This window comes from Salvia miltiorrhiza, chromosome 2 (genome assembly GCF_028751815.1).
Source record: "Salvia miltiorrhiza cultivar Shanhuang (shh) chromosome 2, IMPLAD_Smil_shh, whole genome shotgun sequence".
In the NCBI taxonomy this organism is placed as follows: domain Eukaryota; kingdom Viridiplantae; phylum Streptophyta; class Magnoliopsida; order Lamiales; family Lamiaceae; genus Salvia; species Salvia miltiorrhiza.
Window position 1 is genome coordinate 48,033,312 of NC_080388.1, and position 22,583 is coordinate 48,055,894.

General features: G+C 36.0%; 2 protein-coding genes across 9 annotated transcripts; one reads left to right on the forward strand and one right to left on the reverse strand.

Annotated features, from left to right (window-relative positions):
* The first annotated feature begins 3,921 nt into the window (after positions 1-3,921).
* Positions 3,922-6,587, forward strand: LOC131011827 (glutathione S-transferase TCHQD). 4 transcript variants are annotated; one of them, XM_057939691.1, is made up of 4 exons: positions 3,948-4,377; positions 4,478-4,633; positions 5,168-5,398; positions 5,792-6,587. In XM_057939691.1, the coding sequence occupies exons 3-4, from the start codon at positions 5,190-5,192 to the stop codon at positions 6,384-6,386; spliced, it is 804 nt and encodes a 267-aa protein (XP_057795674.1). In that variant the 5' UTR covers positions 3,948-4,377; positions 4,478-4,633; positions 5,168-5,189; the 3' UTR covers positions 6,387-6,587. The 4 variants fall into 4 exon arrangements, with proteins under 4 accessions (XP_057795676.1, XP_057795674.1, XP_057795675.1 ...); XM_057939692.1 differs by having other exon boundaries at positions 3,948-4,266; positions 4,478-4,661; XM_057939690.1 differs by having other exon boundaries at positions 3,948-4,266.
* Positions 6,588-6,678: 91 nt separating this feature from the next.
* LOC131011826 (histone-lysine N-methyltransferase ASHH2) lies at positions 6,679-22,290 on the reverse strand. Of its 5 annotated transcripts, none has more exons than XM_057939685.1 (18): positions 21,875-22,290; positions 19,633-21,507; positions 19,258-19,465; positions 17,758-17,915; positions 17,549-17,628; positions 16,143-16,274; positions 15,939-16,055; positions 15,398-15,490; positions 14,412-14,489; positions 13,269-13,325; positions 12,171-13,053; positions 12,033-12,088; positions 11,652-11,731; positions 11,435-11,517; positions 11,252-11,331; positions 9,863-9,942; positions 9,436-9,481; positions 6,679-7,843 (listed from the first exon to the last, which is right to left on the reverse strand). In XM_057939685.1, exons 2-18 carry the CDS (start codon positions 21,446-21,448, stop codon positions 6,815-6,817), a joined length of 5,076 nt encoding a protein of 1,691 aa, XP_057795668.1. In that variant the 5' UTR covers positions 21,449-21,507; positions 21,875-22,290; the 3' UTR covers positions 6,679-6,814. The 5 variants fall into 5 exon arrangements, with proteins under 5 accessions (XP_057795668.1, XP_057795670.1, XP_057795669.1 ...); XM_057939687.1 differs by having other exon boundaries at positions 6,679-7,914; XM_057939686.1 differs by having other exon boundaries at positions 21,871-22,290.
* Between the last annotated feature and the right edge of the window lie 293 nt (positions 22,291-22,583).

Here is a 22,583-nt window from a genome sequence, read left to right on the forward strand (position 1 = left end):
TCGTACCTTGGTGGAAGAGCTGTTTGTAGCGTAGACATTTTCAAACACCTCGTGGACATTCATGTTTTGAATTTGACCACCGGACAAATTCCGAATTCCTTCCTCCACCCCGAGGCCCCTCGCCAAGCTAGTAGTGGCTGCCAACGAAAATCGGATGCTAAGGTTCACGACTCGTCTTAATTCCTCGAGGGCAGCTACGTCTTCAATCCCCATAAGCTTGATTGTAATATATCGGTTTAAGTTGACGAAGACGTTGTTCAATAGTTGTCGGGTAACATTAAATTGTGCCCTCAACTCTGTTACCTACTATTGAAGCTGATGGATGAGGTTTAGTTGCGCATGAAGAGTCTCCATCAGGTCTTGGTTATCTGGTTTATTTTGGAATTGTTCATTCAGCTTAGTGAGAAGGCCGTTTTCAACCACCCACCAGTCGTACCTCGGTAGAAGAGCTGTTTGTAGCGTCAGAATGTTGGAGCCGAGGTTTCTCGCCTCACTCCAACGACGAACCTGAAATTGAAACAATCATTTCCCTACTACAGTAGAAATTTGAAAATCCAGTGTGGCCTGAATACTGCAAATCTGGCCAATATAGATCTAAAATGATACGAAGTTCAGATGGGATATCCTGTTGACTATTTTTAGGCTCTATAAGTATCTAACTGAAAGATTGAAATTATAGGCTCTATAAAACCGGTATCTTATCAACGGTACAAAAAATACTTCCCTTTAAAGTCACTCCAGCCCTTCGGGAATCTCTTCAAATGTTCCATGTTCGTTCAGCCTGAACGTTTGCTTAGGACTCATCTGTGTAATCTGTCCATTCGAAATCAAATCCATCATTTGAATAACTCTGTTGCCGCTTCATCGATCTTAAATCGAACTTCAAAGGCCACAACGTCTCCGACATCCTTCAATTTGGCGACGGTGGTTTGATGATTCAGATTTTGAAGCACGTTGATGAGGTTTGCTCTGGTGGTTTGAACTTGAGCAGCCGCTTGTGCTATTTGAGCATTTTGTTCAGCCATGCGAGCGTCATCCTTGATTGGAAGTTGTTATTGAGCAGCCAATTGTTCCTGCCTCCTTCCAACGACAGCTTGGTGAGTATTCAAATTGTTGCCGAAGTTGCGAGCCTCGCTCCAGAGTCTCACATAAGTGACCCGTCGAAATTCGACGGGGTCTATTAAAATATAAATTTATGAAATTATTAATGCATTTTTTGTTTCATGAATTATTTTTCACAAAAATAGAGAATTTAATAAAATTATTTTAAAGTAAAAAAGTTATAATATTTATTTGAAATTTACCTAATTTAAATGTCTTATAAAATTTATATGTAAGCAGAGTTTCGATCCAAAAAATATTAAAAGAAAAATTGGAACAATTATTTGAAACGTATCTATATTAGATGTCTATAGTTGGAACCAATAACTAAAAAAATAAGAAAATAATAAATTAAATAATATCATTAATGACTTAAACTTTAAAAGTTTGAATAAATTATTAAATTTGCAATTACCTCATAATCTATCGAAAATTTAATCATACAACACGTTAGTTGTTGCGTCTTGCATGTAACCTCTTTTTTAGTGACTTTTGAGATTGCCACGTGGAATTGTCCATAACTAAGAATAGGTTTCGGCAAGTATAATCCTACATTTAAAAGAGATTGTCCATAACATTTATTTATTGTCGACATAGCAAAACAAACACTCATAGGGAATTGCCTTATCTGGAAGCGAATTGAAAATTTAGTGAAATGCGATGAAATCGTAATCATTCTAGCTATAGAAAACTTACTACGCTCATTTTTTTTTTCCTGAAATGAGTTTCCCTTCACTTACGTGTTCCCCAAGTTGAGTTACTATCAGTCTGGTGTCATTGCAAAGCTCATTAGATTGATCATGTTTTTGAGAAGCGTGATTATGCATTCCTCTTTCAATTTAATTAATATCACGATTTGACAATTCTGAACACTTGATCGTGTCGAGATATTCAATCGAGAATACTTGTTCATCGAGCTCCATTTGTCCATCTTCTTTACAAATACTGTCTGAACTTAGATAAACTCTTTTTTGATAGACATTAGAGACATGACATAATCATTTATCGTATTGATCATCTCATTAAATAGTGGGGGTCAAGATAGCTCTATTTTTAAACATTTTTGTATCAAATGCATTATTAATTACATTATGGATATAAATAAATTTTTCTTGATTCGTGGAATATTAATATAATGATTTTTAGATATTTCATAGTTTTTAGATATTTAATGAATATTTTGTATATGGAAACTGATTAAAATTTAGAAAAAGAAAAAGAACGAATGAGAATTGAGGAAAATTAGAATGGAGTGATTATATGACGTCAAATAGGATAGAATTTATTTTGTTGATATATTAATATAATGATTTTTAGATATTTAATAGTTTTAAATATAATCATATTTTTTAGATATTTAATGATTTTTATATATGAAAATTGATAAAAATTTAGAAAAAAATAAGAATGAATTAGAATTGAGGAAAATTAGAATGGAGTAATTGGAATGAATGAGAATTTATAATCCATCATCTTCATAAATGAATATTAGCGGATAGTGCATCGGAAGATAGAAAAGACTAAATTCATTCAAATGTATAAGTTCACCAGTGCTATTTTGAACAATGGAATCAATTTATTTATATTTGAAGGAAAAAATATTAACAATTGAATTTAATAGTTATTATATATATATATATATATATATATATAGAGAGAGAGAGAGAGAAGGGTTCAACAGAGAAGCTAAATATTGTGGAGAACAGAGAATTCGTAAAATAAAAACGAGCAGATCTATAATTTTAATGAACATATCAATGTACCGCATGAACAGCAATTTGCCCCAGGTTCGAATCCTACTGGTGGCGAGTTAAGAATCATTTTTAGCCATTAGATAATCAAGATTTACGGTTGATTCGTAATCCTGTTTGATGGATTTATGGTCATTAGTTCGAATTCCAAAGGTAGCAAAAAATTATTTTTCACAATTCATACATTTATACAGCAAATTCATACGTATTCTACAATAAATTCATACATTAAAAATTGCTCTTATTTCTTATTTTAAGATGTGCTCTCACGGTAGTCCACCCCTATATATATATATATATATATATATATATATATATATTCAAATCCGTTTAATGGCACATAGTATAAGATTTATTTTGCTTTAATATATATAGATTTATTTATTTTTTGGCTAAATATCATGAAAACCCCTAAAGTATATCCGTTTTATCAAAAATACCCTGAAACTTTCAAAATGTTCTCTAAACCCTCAAACTATCAGGTTTTTATCAAATATATCCCGCATTTATTTTTCTGCCACCAAAAACGTGATGTGGCTCGCCAGATGCCACAATATAATTTATATTCTATTTTTTTAAAATGCAATGGCAAAAACAACATCGTTTCGTATCATATTATTTAAAAAAATCCACTATGAAATTTAAATTTCACTCCTATCGTGTTTGAAATTCACTCTAATAACCTAGAATTATGGATAAACACGATAGAATATGGTACGAAACGAAGTTGTTTTTTCCATGTCATTTTAAAAAAAATAGATTATAAATTACATTGTGGCATTCGGCGAGCCACATCACGTTTCTGGTAACCGAAAAATAGATACGTGATATATTTGATAAAAACCTGATAGTTTGAGGGTTTAGAGAACATTTCAAAAGTTTCAGGGTATTTTTGATAAAGTGGATATAGTTTAGGGATTTTCATGATATTTATCCTTATTTTTTTGAGGGGAATATATATAGATTTATTAATAAGTGCATTTATTCATGCATGGGGCGGTGGTGGGGTTTGGCTAAGACTAGTCGACACATCCCAATATAAAAATGAGATGGGTGGTGGAACTTAGCTATTTAAATTAAAATATCAAGACTCAATCAATACACAATATACTAGTATTAGTTATTCATCATTCTGTCCTTTTCCATGAATGTGAGATTCTCAGCTACTAACACCCGAAACTCTCCTCGTCCGTCTGTGCGCCTGCGCTGGCATAATTCTTCCAAAACCTTTTTCCCCACTCTTTTTTCTGTTTCTTACTCTGTTAAAGATAGAGAGAGAGACCCTTTGAGCTTTTGATAAAAAAAAGGGTATCTTTTTATTCTAATTCCACGTGTGCCCCAATCTCTCTAAAACCCCATCATCAAAAATTTCGAATTCACTCTTTCTTCTACGCCCTTCCCCTGAATTTTCTTGGTAATATTTGTTGTTACTTTTTTCCATCTTCTCTCACATGGTTGTTGATCATGTTTTGCAATTGTTGTTGTCTTGATCACTATGATGGTTTTTGGTGGCTTGTGAAATTTTGTATGTTGTGTTGATTTTTAGTTTTGATGGTGTTAAGATGTATAAATTTCATGGAATTTGGTTTATTTTATGTTACTATTTCCTATGTTATTTTTTGCAGTGAAAAGCAGAGGAATAGGGTTGAAGTTCTAGAACAACTGCCTCAATCCAAATATATATCAAAATCTTATCTTTGTTTCTCCAAGTCTTGAAAGAGGAGTTAAATGGAAGTTTTAGATTAGTTTTGGGCTTTAAGCAGACAGCTATACAATGTAAGGTAGATTAACAAAACAACAATGTTGATGGTATGTTAGAATCTTTGAGATTGAGGTGTATGGTTGATGTCTTCTTATTTTGATGAGCACTCTATATTTTCTAAGTTTGCTTATGGTTGTAGTGTAAGTTTCATGTGCATTAATAGAACTTAATTCAACTATAATTATTGCACCTTGTTTCTTTAGTGTTAGGAAATGACCTCACCTGCCCATGCTATATATCTCTCCCAATATAGTATTGTGATTCCTAGCACACTAAAGGTCTTGATGATTATGCATATAACTAACACGTACTTGCACGTATCAGATGGAAAGAATATGGTATAATTCGAAAGAATCGTATTGCTATAAATCAAGAAAAATGTTATCTTATTACCAAGAAGATAGAAACTTGTTTCATGCTTTTACATCTTTGAAACTACGACTCTTGGGTGCTTTGGTGTTGATAGATATCTGCATTGTATGATCAAATATTGGCAACCTACTTTGTATTCTTGCAAGAGCTTATATAACTAATGTTTTTCTTGTTGGAGCAGAATTGCAGATGTTGGGGACATAATGCAGCTATATCATCATCCATATTCCTTGGACAGCCAGAAAGTGAGGCTCGTGTTGGAGGAGAAGAACATCGATTACACATCATTCCATGTCAATCCGATCACGGGCAAGAATTTTGAGTCTAGTTTCTTCAAGAAGAACCCCTCTGCAAAACTTCCTGTTTTCCAGAATGGTTCCCACATCTTGTTCGACACTATTGAAATCATCCAGTATGTCGTACCTTCCTTTAGTTTCTTGGGAATTTATCATCAAGTTTATACCTCTAGACTAGATGTGATCAAACAATTTCAAAATTAATGAGCCCATCAAAATAATTAAATAAATACCCCCTTACAATAATGCTATCATCATTTGTTGTAGTAGAATCCAAAGTACACTACACATTTTGTCATTTTTTTTTTTGCGATACTACACTACACATTTTGTCGAAAGGGAAGTATGAGTAACTATAATCCAACTAAGTTTCTGCAGTGGTCAAGCTAAAACATGTAAAGTTGTCCAATACCCTCTTAAACATGACTTGTTATTACATCTGTGAATTCACATTTTGTAATCTTGTTGTATTGTAAGAGTTTTTATGTTTGATTGTCACTAAAATATAGGTACATAGAGAGAATTGCGATGGTCTCTTGTGGCGGAGAGGAATCGAGTCTGAGCAGTGGGGAAGTTGTGGAATGGATATACAAGATACAGCAATGGAATCCGAAGCTATTCACTCTCTCCCACATCCCGCCTAAGTATCGTCTCACTGTTTCTAAATTCCTAAGGCGCGTGATCATTGCAAGGATGGCTGAATTCCCCGAACTGGCGAGTGCATACCACCGTAAGCTGAAAGAGGCGTACGATACGGAAGACAAACTCAAAGACCCAGAAACCCTAAGACGAAGTGAGGAACATCTTGAGAGAATTCTTGATGAAGCAGAGGAGAAACTAAGTGAGACTACGTATTTGCTGGGCGAGGAGTTCACTCTTGCAGATGTCGTCTTCATCCCTCTTCTGAGTCGACTGGCGCTACTGAATCTGGAAGAGAAATACGTTGCTACGAGACCAAACCTGGCCGACTACTGGAATCTGGTGCAGAAGAGGCCCAGCTACAGAAAGGTAATTGGGAAACATTTTGATGGATGGAGACGGCACAATACACTGTTTAGAACTTGGTGCTTTGTGCAGATCAGAATTTTACTTAAACAATATTAGAGAGCTGCATCGATTTTGCTACAACTGTAAATAGGATTTGGATCTCGTGTTGCACTACTAAAAGAAAAGGAGAGACTTTTACATCAATTGTTAAAAAAACTAGTCACCAATGTGTATTTCTTTTTCATCAACAGTGTATGTATGCAATTGTGAATGTTGTAAGCTATGTCTAAAGTATAAGAATGGTACATTTTTGGAAAAGACAAGAATGAAAGGAGTGAAGGATGCTTTACCTTCCTGTAAAGGTATTTGTTGCAGAAAAGGCTACCGTTACCTATAACATGAGATAAAGTTGAAGCAACAAAAAGAATAATGCAATTTTGCAAGAATGTGAGTAAAGAATTGCAATACACCAAAAAGGATAATCAGAAAGTTTTCAACAGCTCCTATAACTAAGGCTGATTTTCCACAACCGATGCCAATGAATTTCACATAAAAAATTCATTCCTATAATCCTCGTCTGAGTTCCTAAAATCGTTTGCTCCATTTGTTAAGCCTACTCCTGGCAAACCGATTCTGGCATTGTTCCCAGCAGAGCCCCACCCATTTCTCATTCGAACCCATGGTGGAAGCTTCGAATGATTAAACTTTTGCTGCCTGAAGAATTTCCGTCCCAAGCTACAAGAACCTCCTCCTTGCTGGAGATCTGGGCGGCCAATTGCAACTGAGACATGTGATGAGTTCATGCTGCATGTCTTTGTTTGATAGGTCAAACAAGATTGTCCAGCTGTTTCTGTAGGTGCATTCGATGATGCACATCTAGCAGATGTTGATTGGTCAAGCTCAACGGGGGCACAAGGAGGCAGAGGTGGAAATGGATGGAATGGCACACCTGGAGCCGTAGTCCAACCATCAGAGATTTCTGCTTGTGGGACTTCAAATTGCTGCATGACAGTAAAGGGAACTCCATAGGTGATAGGCATACGCGCACTGAACCTCAACTGTTGTTCACCGAATACAATATTAAGGGAGCACAGCTTTATTTGCGTCTCTCTTTCTTGGTGATCAGGAGCAGTTGACGAAGCATCAGAAGGAATCATAGGGCCACTACAAGGAGTTCCAAACCCAGGAGGGATATCCTCATTGACATTATGCTTGTCATCACCTACCAAGTTGTTCCTACATTTTGACTGTGGGGGCTCCATAGGGTTATCCCATCGACTCTTCCGCTTGCGTGTTTTTGGCTCACTGGTTCTGCAGCTACTACCTGAAGCTGAGAGCTCTAGGGTAGAAGTGTCTACTGTGCCAGAAGCAGCAACTGGCTGTGTTTCGATAGAGTTTGTTGCTTCTGTTGGTTTTCCCCCTCTATCAGTCCAATGATCATATGATACTGATAAACCTCCGTGGCTTGTAGGCTGCTGATATTCAAAAGCTCCATCATCTCTTTCCATGCAGCAAGTTTTCCTTAAGGATCTAGGAATCCACTTATCCCTGAAGTTCCGTGCAATTTGATGGACCTGAGAGGTAAAAGATGTCCAAGTCTTCAGCAAACTATGGGACCTTCATCGCTCAATGATGCATCTTCTATCTGTTCGAGATGGAATATAAAAAGGACCAAGCAGAGAACACAGAGGACATAAATGTGTAACAGTCCAATGGAATGCCACAACTTAAAAGGCAAAAAGAAAATATCTTGTGTTTGACATCAGAAATTTATAACAGATGGACTTTAGGGGTAGTTAAGCGTTACGTATAAAACCAAAAACCAAACTCTCTGCGGTTTGACTTGTCTACAGAAAAACACAGTTACTTTCAAAACCTTGCAGATTACCGCAAACAATTTTTTTTTTAAAGTTTTCCACAGTATCAGGGAGTGTTTGCAAAACCTTGGAAGTCATTAAGGTTTCTGTAAATAGGCAAAACCTTGGTGGTATATTTGTAATAATCCCTTTGCATTATAGTAAAAGAAGAGTTATCTGATGCACATAATACTTTACTTCTATAAACCCAGTAACATTAATCACAATCGGTAAATGACATAATAGAAAACAATAGGCAAGAGAACCACTATTTTCATAAGAAAACTAAACTAAATATCTGGGTAAAAGACCAAAAAATCAGAGTATGAATGAGATAATAAGTAGGGCGAAGGGAAAGAGTAATTGCATTTGAGTGAATTGATGGGGAGAGATATATGGGCTATATATAAGAATTTATAGAAATTCAAAAGTAAGAAAGTTGTACAAAAGATATTACACCACAAATAGGTTGATGGGAAAACCGAAAAACAAGACTCCCGTCCTGGCAAGAAAATATACGAAAATTTAAATCAAGTATCTTGTCTAAACATTCAACAAATTCTCATTTTGCAAACAAACTTTAAAATCTGTATTAAAACTACCCAGGTATTAATTTTTTCTCATTTTGCATACTCGCCAATTTTCCAGCCAAACTTTGTGCCTGAACCGACGTCGTCTCCATCCAACTATACAATTCGACGTTGGTTCTATTTTTCCATGTCATATTTATGCCACACGAGCATGTCTAAGCCAAACAAGCATATTTATGTCATGCTACCACGTCAGAAAATGGGCGAGTATGCAAAAGGAGAAAAAATTAATAGTTGTGTACAGATTTTGAAGTTTGTGTGCAAAATGAGAATTTGTTGAAAGTTCAGTAATTTATATGCAATTAACCTTAGGTGTGTACAACTATATAAAGTTTTTTTTTTGAATTCGGTCAAAGTAACCAGAAGAATTCCATTTCCCATTGATTAATTCACCAAGATATCATCGAAATGAAATACAAATGTCTTTGATGCCAAATAAACGACCAACATCACTGTAACTAGAATTTCCACGACCCCTCATGAGGATAGAGTAGGAAAGTCGCGGTCTAGGGCAAGAATACAATATCTTTAAGTATATGTTAATCTGCTATAGCATGATTCTTATTTTATTTTTGTATTTTTATGTTGTATTTTGTAGTCAGGACAACAGCTTTCTTCAACTATACGTCTTATTATATAAAATAGTAACAACAGGACACGTCATCAAAAATGGAATTGCACGTTGCATAATTCATAGCTTGACAGATTTGTATATGTTACCTGTTTGTCATCATGTTCTGTTAGAGTCAATACTGAATCTTTAAAGCTGCAAAGTACAAAATAAGATGCGATTCAGGGAAAAATAACAATGAAAGATAAAACAGAAGACACTTAAAACTATCTCATCAACAAAAACACAAAATTTAAATATAAAAACAGAATGAAAACGTAAAGAACACAAGGATTTTTGAGTTCATTCTGTTGACAATGACATATTATTAAATTCATAGATTAAGGTGTGCCTCTTAGATCCTAGGTGTGTGCTGTAATGAAGTGCTGCACAGGTTCTAAGGGGTGAGTGGGCTGGCACACCGTGTGCCTTGAACCTCAGTCGTGTGATCTTATATCTTTCCACCCCAATCACCAGAGCCCTAATAAATCTTGGTATAGCAATAAAACATGAATGACAAACAAGAATTTTCTTCACCTCTCTACTCCTGGACAAGCTGGACCTCCAGTTATGTGCTCCAACGTAAGAATCTCTCGTGTTGCTAAATACTCCAGTACCTATGGAAGAACAGTGTAACAGCTGTCAGTAACTATTTGTTAAACTTAAATTTATTTAATCCAAATAGTTTAAAATGATCTGAAAAAGATACAACGATAATGCAAATGCTGCCCTGTATCAGCATTCAGCAAGATGCTATCTAGTTCAAAAACAAATTGATGTGTTGCTTGATATGAAGCTAACCAAAAAGTACAAGATAAATATGTTATTTCCTTTGAATGCATCACTTTGGAATTGGGGACAAGCCAAATTATCTGTCTCTGTCCTTAGTGCAAGCCAAATTAAATTGTTTCTGTAGCTTGCTGTTCTTATTATCTGCCTATTCTCCAGCCAATTGCATCCAATATAACGCTGTGCGACGAGTATGTTCCTACATGTATACCATTGAGCCATCACAGGCTTGGGAATGTGGATCTTACGCAGCAGAACAAGCATTGAATGGAAATGGCATAGTTTAATCTGGGTTCTGGCAGGGAATACTTAAAAGAGTATTTTATGCATGATAGATTTGAGCTATTCTGAGTTGCATACTTTTCCTTCATATTGTGTCAGTTGACATTTTCTTAATTCTATCGAGCATTTGTATATGAGCAAGAGCTTAAGTTCTAATTTCCAGAAGCTATTTTTCTCTAATTATTATAGTCTAGCAACTATCAGTACTACAACCATTTTTGGTCGGACTCCTGCTCTGATGGTTTACATAAGTGACATGTTCAAGCATTGCATTACTATATCAATATTTGAGAGGTTTTTTAATGATTATATGGAGTATCTAGTTTCCTCCTCTTCCACGAGCATCCTGATTCCTGCCTCATCTTCTGTTCACATTTATTCCTCTGTAACATGACGACTCATATTAGCCCGTAAAAATGTGCTTGATGCTGAAATCACAAAGACTATCCTCCCTCAGTCCACCTCACTACCACTTCTATTTTTTTCTTTTCTTTCTTCTTTTCTCAGCATTGTCCATAGAATTCATTTGCAGCTCAAATTCAGTTAGAACTGCTAAGCTTGTGACATTGATCATTTAAGTTTCCATATCATCATATGCATAAATGTCCACATACAAGAGAAAATCAGAAACACCATAACCAAATTAGCAATGTTTTTAGGTAATTCATATTTTGAAACTGTACCCAAATTAGAGACACCAAATTTAAATATGGCCATGATATGTTGATTGAATACCTTAGATATCATTCACATCTACAGGATTGTTCATCATGTGGTTAACTCATGCACAATGCATCAAAAAAAATTGTTCGTTGATCTGGTTAAGTAAAAGTTTCTGAACCAGGAAAATTTTACCTTAAGAAGCTTGCGCAGAATTGGAGTTTTGATGAACTCTTTCCGATATCGCTTCAATATGTTGTGCAACATCTGCAAACCTAGGACCCAAAGTTCACTCTCAGCAAAAACTTATTTACTACTCCACTTTCTGAAAGGTTTCAATATAGGTTTCTTCTGGCAATAAAGCAACAAAATAACTACCATTTTTATTTATAATATCAACCAGAACTGTCCGAGATTTTGTCTTCAAAAGTGCATCCAAAATCATCGAAAGATCTCTATTGCTGCATGAGAGGAAGAGAAATTAAAGCATCTCCAAGTAAATTGTTGACATGCACTTGAACAGTTATCTTTCACCTACAAATGAGGACATGTGTGGTTACAAAAAAAATAGCATGCAGTAGTATTTTCTGAGTACCTCTGAATAGCTTCGCCATGGCCATTATTCCCAGTTGCAGCAGTTAGAAAAAGAAGCTTCAAGTAACCTCTTGACGCATCCTATCAAATCATACGAATTTAGGAAACAGAAAACAACCATCTACAGGCACATTAAAGAGGGTCATGTTCTCCCCTCAAAAAAGAAAAGAAAAGAAAAGAGGGTCATGTCCATAATTTAGTCTTAAATACAACTGAAACATTTTGACAAATCAGCAATAGACAATTATTTCTAACAAAAACCATGGAAAGAAAGAATTGGCTATATTTTGTCGCTTGAATTGATGGTATCAGATCCTCAAAAATAAGACAGCAAAAATTATGAGAAAACTCCAAGTACAAGAGTAACCGAGGAAGAGCATACTTTTCGCTTGCTTATTCCTCCTTCGGGGTCAAGTAGTTCGTTCAGTTTCCCTTCTACTGCAAGCAGTTACATCACTTGTTAAATAAAATAACCAGAAATGATTAACTTAAGATCATTGTCTACTATATCTCTGCATACCTGCTTCAAGATTATGGCTTAAAGACATTTTTGGTAACTTCTTGGATTTGTTCAGTTCTGCACTTAACTTATTCACATCCGGAGATACTTTGTCCTTCAAAGCATTCAATTTAGGTTTCCCTTTCTTAATTGATGACAATAAGCGCTTGGTCTTGGTGAGACAATTGGACTTTGCTAGTTCATCCCTTCCTTCCGCAGTAGCATACTTTAGGCTCCTCTTACACTCAACTTTATAAGACAATGATTTGCTATGTGGTACACTAATCACTGTTTTGTGAGTGGAAGACACGGATTTATTCACAATACCATCCGATTCTGAGGTAATATCCTCAACTTGGGAAGACTCGTGCATTTGGGACACTATGCCCTCAGATTCAACCTTAAGACCTGCTGGTGTAGATCCTTTCAAGAACTCGCCAATAGTTTTATTATTGCTATTTGACTTCTCAACAACATCAGCAGCAGAATTGTTACCAATAGAATCATAAACACCAAACCCATCTGCAACCCTGATTACTACCTGTGCAGAGTCGGCACCTTCAGCTAATTGAGGAGAAGTTTCAGAAGTGTGTGATGTTATCAAGCTCTCACCAACAGTGCCGATAAGTTTCTTCATCTTATAGATGTTTTCAGATGGTGCATTAGCAATTTCATCTTTTGAATTGTTTAATAGTATATCATTCCAATCTTCACTCATATCTCCTTCTTCACAGATCATAACAGGTTCTGTGTATTCATCATCTGAATCATCCTGAGCAATTACTTCCGAGTTTGTTAGATCACCACCAATATAGCCCCGACAATTAGCTGAACCACATTCACATTTTTTGGCGGCAGCCCCAAAAACACGTACAAAGTTGTAATCAAATGTAACCTCTTCCCCCTGTCATGCAAAAGTCCAAGAAAGCTTGTTAACTCTTCAGCACATACAAATTGCTCGGAATCAGAGTATAAATTGTGAAAGAGCTATGAAGCAAGCCAAAGGCAGCAGCTATACCATATATCACTTCTTCCCCACCCCAGAAAGAAAAGGTGGTAGCCGTAAAAGTGTAAATGAACAATAATAAATTTCACATGAATTGTCCAAGGGTAAGTTACCTTCTTTATATCTCTCAAAGCAAATAGTCCAATGCAAACTTCCCCATTCACCATCCACTGCCAAGCAAAGATTCAGTTAATTCGTGACAACCCAAAAGTCAAATTTTCATTTATTTGAAGCTGCAGACCATGACACAAGTAAAAGCCCATAAAAGTGTAATTCTTATAAATTAAATGAACAAATAGGGAAAAAAATACCATTCGACTTAGAAGATATAGTATAGCAATGAGATAATAAGTTTACCAGACCAAGAAGCATGCAGGTACTTTTACGTTCAATCAAATTAGTCAAGAGTGTTCTGCTTCTGAATCAGGTGAGAACTTTTTTACTTGAGAAACAAGTAGGCCAAAGATCCAATCCAACAAACATCTTATACTCATCCGTCCTATAAAAACGTATCACTTGGGGGACAGCACAGGTTTTAAGAAATGTTTGGGATAATGTGTTGAGTGGAGAAAGGGACCCACTACTTTTTAGATGTAGTGTTTTTAAGGGAGAAAAATGTAAGGAGTTGTGAGGGGTCATGTCCCAAAATAGACGTGACACATTTTTATGGGACGGACAAAAAATGGAAAAAGTGATACATTTTTATGGGACGAAGGGAGTATTTATGTAGGTGACAAGTTTTTTCTAGTAGAAACAATAGAAGGCTAAAGACCCGACAACCAGTTCAGTCAGATCTTTCCAATTATACATAGATGTGAACTAACAAAATGCTGACAATGAAAGAGATTATTGCACTTCATCAACAAAGGAGGCAGGTAATGTGTTCTGGGTGCTACAGAATGCGGTGAGAAGAAGAACAAGAAGAGAAAGACAGCTCAAAGAGACCATAGATTAGCCATGCCTGACAAACCACATGTAACTAAATTACTAGAAAGATAACAATTGATTGGAAAGTGAAAATAGAACACATAAATGGGAAAACAACAGAAAACAAATGCAATATTTTCTTGTGTTATAGCATAAGGTGTTAAACAAGAATCATGGAATGGTCAGAAGGTTCTGCAAACTTAAAACACAACTAGTTTAACAAGAATTTCACATTGACAGGAAAGCTGCAAAAATCAGTAGTAAAAGTTAACAGAATCACAAACAACATTAAAGAGCACACTGTGTGAGAGGTTCTCTGACAATAATACCTTTTCTGTGCGACAGTTAGGGTCACAGCTGTGATTTATAAACCGACCCAGATTCCCTTTGGAACATGCATCAATCACCTGGAGTAGAAGCATGAAAATCTTGAGGATGTGAATTCCACATAATTTGATACCATGATATCAATTAAAGAAACTTGACATAAAACGGAAATAAGAAGGCAAGGAAAACTGGATCTCAAATTCTCAATGAGCTAGATAGAAATAAGATAATCATTTTTTTACTAGGATTTGTTGACAGATTAAAACAAGCTTGTAACATTGAAGTCACACTAAAACATTTGTGCTTGCAGCCAAGATATAACTTTAATTACTTGAAATGTATTATTGCATCATTGCTGCTACAGTACAAACTTGTTGCAAATGCCATAAAACCACAATACTAGAGATCAAAATTTCTTGTTTGCAGAGTTCAAAACTGAAGCAATGATATCAGGTACCTTAATCCAATTATTTGAACCTACTTTGAAAATTCAAGAGAATTCTGATACATGGAAACTATAATCACAAAATGATGTTGAAACAATTTATTCATATACTTCAATATAATTGCTAGAATAAAGGGCGTGAAAGTATACACATAAAATCATCTGATGCCTTCTCTAGAGAAAAGGACAGAGAAGACAGACACCAGCAAAGTTGAAGATCTTCTTGTTACTATTCATGAATTGTTCTATATCAGAACATCATTTGATTCCCAACCACAAATTTGAAAAAAGAAAAAGATTCTCGAAGTAAAATTATAATAATGCAACAACTATTCTCTCATGAAACAGACACTTGGGATCACATATTGACACGAAAAAAAAAAAAGCAACAGTGATCCGAGTGATCCTGAGGTCAACATGTCAGGAAACAAAAGATTAGACAGCCTGAGATAATTATGATGAGATTTGACCAAGTGGTAAGACATTTAATGGCACAGAAACAGTCACCTACTTTATGCATGTAGCAAAGAGATTACAACAAACCTCACTCCCATTCAATGTCATGAAATAGAAATGTCTATGACCATTCATGCCATATTCTCTTTGTCTTGCTTCATATGCATGCACATCAAGTACCTGCAATATCCAAATATCCAAAGATATTACAATATTAATACCAAGCTCATCTTTCAACCAAGTTTCTATCCCAAAATGGAACTTCACAATTACAGCTGAAAAGGCAAAGATCACAATGAATATATAGCTCACAAAGCCCTATAAGGTTCATCATGCAAGATACAGTCTGTATATATTCCATCCAATAAGAGAGTCCCATCAACTGAGCTGTTGATGGAAGTAATGGAATAATGGCTTCTTTTATGGTAATAAAAATAAGAAAAACCACACACAAGTGAGGAAATTGGTTTAAGAAATAAACATAAAACCATTTTTTCATGGCGCCTTTATTACTCATACTTATTAGTTATTACCTACTTTTTCACCCTGCCAAGATTGATAGAATTAGTTCACGTGAAGCTCCAAAATACCAGAAGGCTTAAATCTTAAGTAAATGATAATGCATAACCTCTCCAACATATTCTATAAGGAACTGTCCTTGAGGCATGTCTTCAAGCGCCTGAAGACCATAGCCTTTCTTTCCACACCTGAACCACTTCAGTTTAGAATATTTGCGCCTTTGAAACTGCAACGAAATATGCATTAGAATTTAACCATAGACATGGCTGCAAATGAGAGCTGCATATAAGTAAAACCACAGAACTTTTTGCACCTGTTGATTTGAACAAAGCTCACCGCATGGACAAGTTCCCTGAACACACTCAATGTTAAGAATCCGGTTCAAACATTTAGCTCTACAACCCATTCTTCCATCTGATGGCGGTTTACAATGGCAAACCATTACCTGTTATACGCGAAAAGAAATAATTTTTTTTCAAGTGGATCGCACATATACACATATAAGTATTGAACACAGCGAACCATCGGAATGCATGCGTATACATGTCAGGGTTTCAAGAAAACATGACCCTGCAGGTATCCACTGGCATGGCATATACTTGTAATGTACTAAGAGAGTCACAAAAGACTGAGCACCAGGAATGACAATTGCAGCACTGAATGGGGCCAAACGTGAGGAGCATGGAATCTATGTAATGCATCTTTAGTAATTCACATTTAGGGTATTATGATATATGTAGCATCTTCAGCCGGTTTTGAGAAAAAATACAACTGTATTAAATGGTTAATTTCATATGTTCGGACCACTTAATGCCCTAGAACATAATGAGAATTAAAAAAAAAAAAAGAAGAAGAAGATGAATAATACGATATGTACGTGTCGCAAACTTTTGTGGCGTCACTTGTTACATCACCCAGAAATAGTCTTACACTTCAAACAAAACAAACCATCTATTCGAATTGCAAAGAACTAGAAAAGGAGCCTAACCTTAATCTATAACAGATAGACAGGCCCAAAGTATATAAAGTTACATTATCCTTAGAAATCCTTTGTGACTCAAAAAAAGTCTATGATTCATAATTGTATCCGGAAAACCAAGGAGTGGGAGAGAAACCACCTGAATTGGTGTTATCAAAAATGTAACTATCAAACAACTTTGAAGCTAATCTTCTTCGGGGCATAAATTCTCTTTTTCTTATTGAATCCTCTTGGGCAAAGAGCACTTGAGTACATGAGCTTATGCATTTACAAACAAAGCAACAAAAAAACAACCTGAGAACCCAAGTTCCACTCAAGTACACAGAAGGGCAAAAAAAATTCATTGCTGAAACAGAACATCGATTTATAACCAAAGGTTTTCCTAAAATTGAAACATATACAAGTTAGTGAAAATTTTCAAAATAGAACAGCCATTCATGTCAATATCCCAGGTTTGGGACTGTTAACTGCCAAAATCATCATATTTATTCATCCATTAGCAAAACATTAATGAGATCTTGACAAGTTTCAACAGTAGCAGATATGAATACATACGAAAGCCGGTAGAAGCACCTAAATGGTTTGCTAGTGAAATAAACGACCTATGATGAGCAAAAGCAATAGCATGTTTCCAACATGTACACTGCAATGAAGATTTTAAATAAAATAATAGAAGCCTTCATGAAGAAACTAAATAGTATTGAATGGGCATAATAGTAAAAGAGGGAGGCTATGCTTACCTCATCAATGGTTTGAGTTTTGCGGCTTCGATGCAGAAACAAGTTCGACTTAATAAGTGTCCACGATGACTGCTGAGCAACTGTTTAATAAACAAAATCACTCAACATTCAGTGAAGGGGAGAAGCATATTGTCTCAGGCAGAACCGAAATTTCAAGGGACACAGAGCCACTACTGTGAGTCTGTGACAACATTATAGAAACTACAAACCCTTTGATCGGTCTGGATTAAGCTTAAAAAAAGTTCCGCGAGCATCTTCCTCACAAGAACCATCAGATATTTCCAGTTCTTCATTAATGTCTGAATCTGACTTCTCTTGAGGAATTGAGCAGTCAGCAAAGTCTTTATCAGTGTTATCTTTGCAAGTCCTTAACAATGTACACATCAAACCCATCAATCACTCTTCCGAAAAGTATGAATGCATCAACATCTTAAAACAAAGTAACCAGTATATCCCAATCATGATCAATCTGTGCTTCAATTCGTGCTTGATATTAGGGAGCAGTATCTCATAATTTTCACTAAACACAAATTTTTTTATCTACTTTTTTTGTTGACTTAATTAGTTAATACTCCCTCCATCCCAGCTTTTAGTATCCATTTGAGAGTGGCACGAGTTTTAATAAAGTGGTTGGGGGGTGTTGTGAGTGGAATATGGGTCCCACTTTTTATGTGAGTGTTAAAGTAATTAAAGTAGAGTAAGAGTCTCATGATTTACTAAAAATAGAAATGGATGCCAAAATGTGGGATGGATTAAAATGGAAATATGGATACTAAAAGTTGGGATGGAGGGAGTATTTTTTAACTCTTGAGAAATGGTTATGTGTAACAGACTTAGCCTAACTTTCCCCAAACATGTGTCGGGCTGCTGATGGCAGGTATTTGGCTCTTGTTAAAAAAAACTTAACTAAGCTCCAAACTAAACGGAAATATGATAAACAAATAATTAAAAGATTTTGTATGAGTATGACATGGAAACTTCACCTTTGTTCCATTTCTGGAAAATACAAATCATACACATGTAACTTTCCAAAAATTAAAATATAAATTAAAGAAAGTGCGAGAACCTTTAATAAAGTGTTAACTTTGCCAAACCTGCTGAAAGTTGAACTTGACATTCACAACATAATATTTGCACAAACAAGGACAACCCAAAACGAAGGAAAAAGAAAAGGCCAAAAGGAAAGATCACCAAAAAATGATTATTTGAAATCCCTTTATATTATAGCATATGCATACAACATTCCAGCAAGAAATTGTGATTAACCAAGAAAATATTGCTGGTAAAGTATAACTTGATACTAAATGAAGAATGTGTCTTTTGGCATATAATTTCAGGTGGAACACAATTGCATAGAATACAATACACTAGCAACTCTATGCCAGGTACTTTTAAATATTAAGCGTGTAGTTTAGATTTTTCTAATAAACCAGGCTATCTTGGTATATATTTTAGTTAAAGAAAAATATATCCAGCACCTAGATCCAAGCAAATTATGCACAAGTTAACAGAAAGTGGTACACTAGACCAGCAGAAATTATATATCTAACCTGCAGAGAAATGGCCACAATCTATGTATGTAACTTTTCCTATTAATAAGCCATTAAATAAGGAATCAAATATCTCTCTACTTCATTGCAGGGTCTAATACTTATTATATGATCATTCATACAGTCAGTGCCCAAACTGCAATATTCTTGATTACCTACCATCCACAGTTCGTTTCTTCAATTTGATCAGCAAGTGCCGCTTGTATCCGCCGCCACTTTTGGCACTCATCACAAAGCACCCATGCGTTCCTAGGTGATTCGTGTTGCTCTCTCACCCCGTCGATTATAAATTGCATTCTGTTAATTGGTTCAGTTACACCACTGCTAAATGCTTCAGTTCCTCCAAGATCAAATGGTGTTTCATTTCCTGTAAAGTAATATGGATATTAAAAACTCATTCTACAGTCTCCAGATGGTAAATAAGTAAGATTTGAGAAAGACTGGAGGAAAGACTATATGTAGATTCAACTCTTAGGTCTAGGGCTTTCTCCAATTCCGGATGGCATTAGGACTTCTGAATATATGTATACTTACCATCTAAACTGTTTTTATTTCCCTTCTTTTTAGAGGCTGCTTCTTTCTCATTGGGAAAATTTCTAGACCTGCCCTTGCTCATTCCCTTAGCACTAGAACATTTGGGAAATTTTATACCATTGCTGCAAGGTATCAACGTGTCGAGGACTGGTGAGTTTGAGACCATACTTCTCACAAAATGCCCTGAACAAGGCTTCATGTCCTCACCATTTATATATGGTTTTGCAGTTCTCATATAATCATCACAATAGATATCACCCACTCCAAGATCTGCAAGTTCATTCACCTTATTTGAGGTTTCTATAGTTGTCAGATTAGTTTCCACCTCAGAATTGTCTCCCTCACAGAACTTATCTTTCTTCCTTCCTTTCTTAGATTTAGCTCGTGATGGACTCGAACTAGAAACATCTTTCACAGAAGCAGGATCTGTAGCATTATTTCTGGTACCCACACTACTTAGTTTGCTTCCCAACACACAATTGTCTACCTGATGGTGCTTGACCTTCTTCTTTCCTTTTTTGGAATGCTTAGCTGATAAAATCAAATTGGAGATGTCCATTGGAGAGACACATGCCTTAGACAAAATTGGACCATCTTGTAGAACAGGTAAACCTTTTTCACAAAGTGAAACATCAGGAATAGAATTTATAACTTCTGAATCAGGCGAGGTTCCAACATCAGAACACTGGATTTCGGTCAAAGTTCTAGAGTTACCACCCTCCTCCAGGCTTCTAATCTCATGGAAGTTACTTGAAGTTTCAAAGGATTGGTTATACAAAGTGCCCTTGACCTTAAGATGTGTGCTTAAAGCAGAACCATCAGATGACATCACCTTCTCCAAATTCCTTTCCCATGGCGCTGAAATGTCTCTTGGGACTTCCTTTCCCAACTTGTTTTCCTTTGTATCAATTAATCCAGAAATATCTTTTCCTGATGCACTAAAATTTTTAGTTATATTACCAAGGGTACATAATTTATTTCCAATCTTAACCTTCAATGAAATATGACCAGTGGGAACCAACCTTTTCCCTATTGATTTTTTACCTATCTGATCTCTGATACCCTTCATTTTTCCTTTCCCACCTTTCTGACGTCTTGGTTTTCTCTCATTACCTAAACATTTTTCAACCACACTGCTTTGATCAATATCTGGTAAGATGTTCCCTAGATCTCCCCAAACAGAAGATCGAGCCCGGTTGGCAGATAAACTTCTACTTCTTCTTATTATTGGCAAGGAACTTGGATCAAATTCTGGGCTTTTGTTGACTAGCATTCTACATTTTGATGAATTTGGGGACTCGTTCATCTGACTTGATTTAGTATTGCGTGCACTCCTCCTATGAGAAGATGTATATACAATTAAGGAATGACTCTGTGTGCATGTTTTGTCAATACCACCAACCAAAGCCTTATTAGCTTCACCATCCCCTTGTACAGATGGCTCAGCAACAACAGCTAAGTCAGAAGAACCAAGGTCTTTAGTATCATTTCCATCGGCTGGGCATTGTGTAGACAGGTAAGCTTGGCCAACTGAATCAAAAGAATTGGCATTGATGTCCGGTGCTACACAGTCCTTTTGCTCGAGAGACTCATGAACACAGATAGAATCAAAAGCTGAAAGAAGATCAGAACCTAAAACTTCTGATTCTACCATGCTCAAAGCTGCCACAGAAGAGGACTGATAAGGCCGTGGAGAAACAGACAATTTTCCAATGTCCAGATCAAAATCAATCATGAATGGCTCGTCCTTGATACCACATATATCTTCTCCAAATGTCGTATCTGTAAACATATTACCTTGTTCATGGAGATTCATCAAATGCGATTGAAAAACTCACAAGCACCGGCCCTGCATCCTATAGGAAAACCCTTGCCCTGAGATTGACAGTGGAAATATCTTTTTAACAATAGAGGACGAGCTATCATGGAAAAGCAAGTCAAAGAAAACAAATACTGAACTGTTCAACATTGATTTCAAGAAAAATAAAGATAAACAAAATATGCTAAATAATGCGAATATAGCACTGCAACAAAAGGAGTTTCCCAACTCCCAAGCACTATACAAGTACCATAATCTTCTAATGCTAGCAGCTATAAGGGAAAAGAAAACATCACATGATCAATGGAAACTACAATTCAAATTCTCAAATATTGCATTACTAGTCAACAGCAAAAGGCACAATCGAAATTTACGCAACTAAATAGGAAATAAAATAGAAAAGAATTAAGTTTTTGCACTTGCGGTGTTGTGTGGCCGAGAAGAGGAGGAAATCCAAAATGGGGGTTGAAGAATGGGGGAGCCTTCGACGACGATGGCAGCGTTGCTGCTGCTGGAGACGGCAGAGGCGCATACAAGAAGGCCACGGCGAAGGCTGACTTGGACAGGCAGCGGCGGGACTACCGTGAGCTGGAAGGCGGCGAAGCTTTCGCCGGGGAAGGGAGAATAGATTTCGGGAATTTTGATCTTGGGGTTAAAGTATTTTTCTGTTAACAGTTTGAAGAGGAGAAGAGGAGGGTGGGAGAAACAGGCGGCGGACGGCGGTGGATTGATCGCCGGAGAAGTGAGGAAGAAGAGAGAAAGAGAAGCGGCGCTGTTCTGCCGCGAGAGAGCGAAAGAGAGATGAGAGATGAGAGAGAGCTTTGGGTCAAACAAAGTTAATAAAATTTGGGCCCACGTCTTGGGCCTTGAGTCAAAACAAATTAGATTGGAAACTAAATTAGGTTATCATTTTAGGATTTGAGCAATTTACATCTTGGACGTGTTTATTAAACTAAAAATGTGCTACCAGGAGTATACTTTTCGACAATTGCATCTATTACGAATTTTTACCCAATCCAACTCTAACAACGATTAAAATCATGAATTCGTGATTGGTTTCTTCCGTAAATAAAAAATTAGCATTTTTATTCGTTTAATATATAAAAAATATCTTTATATATATAATAAATTA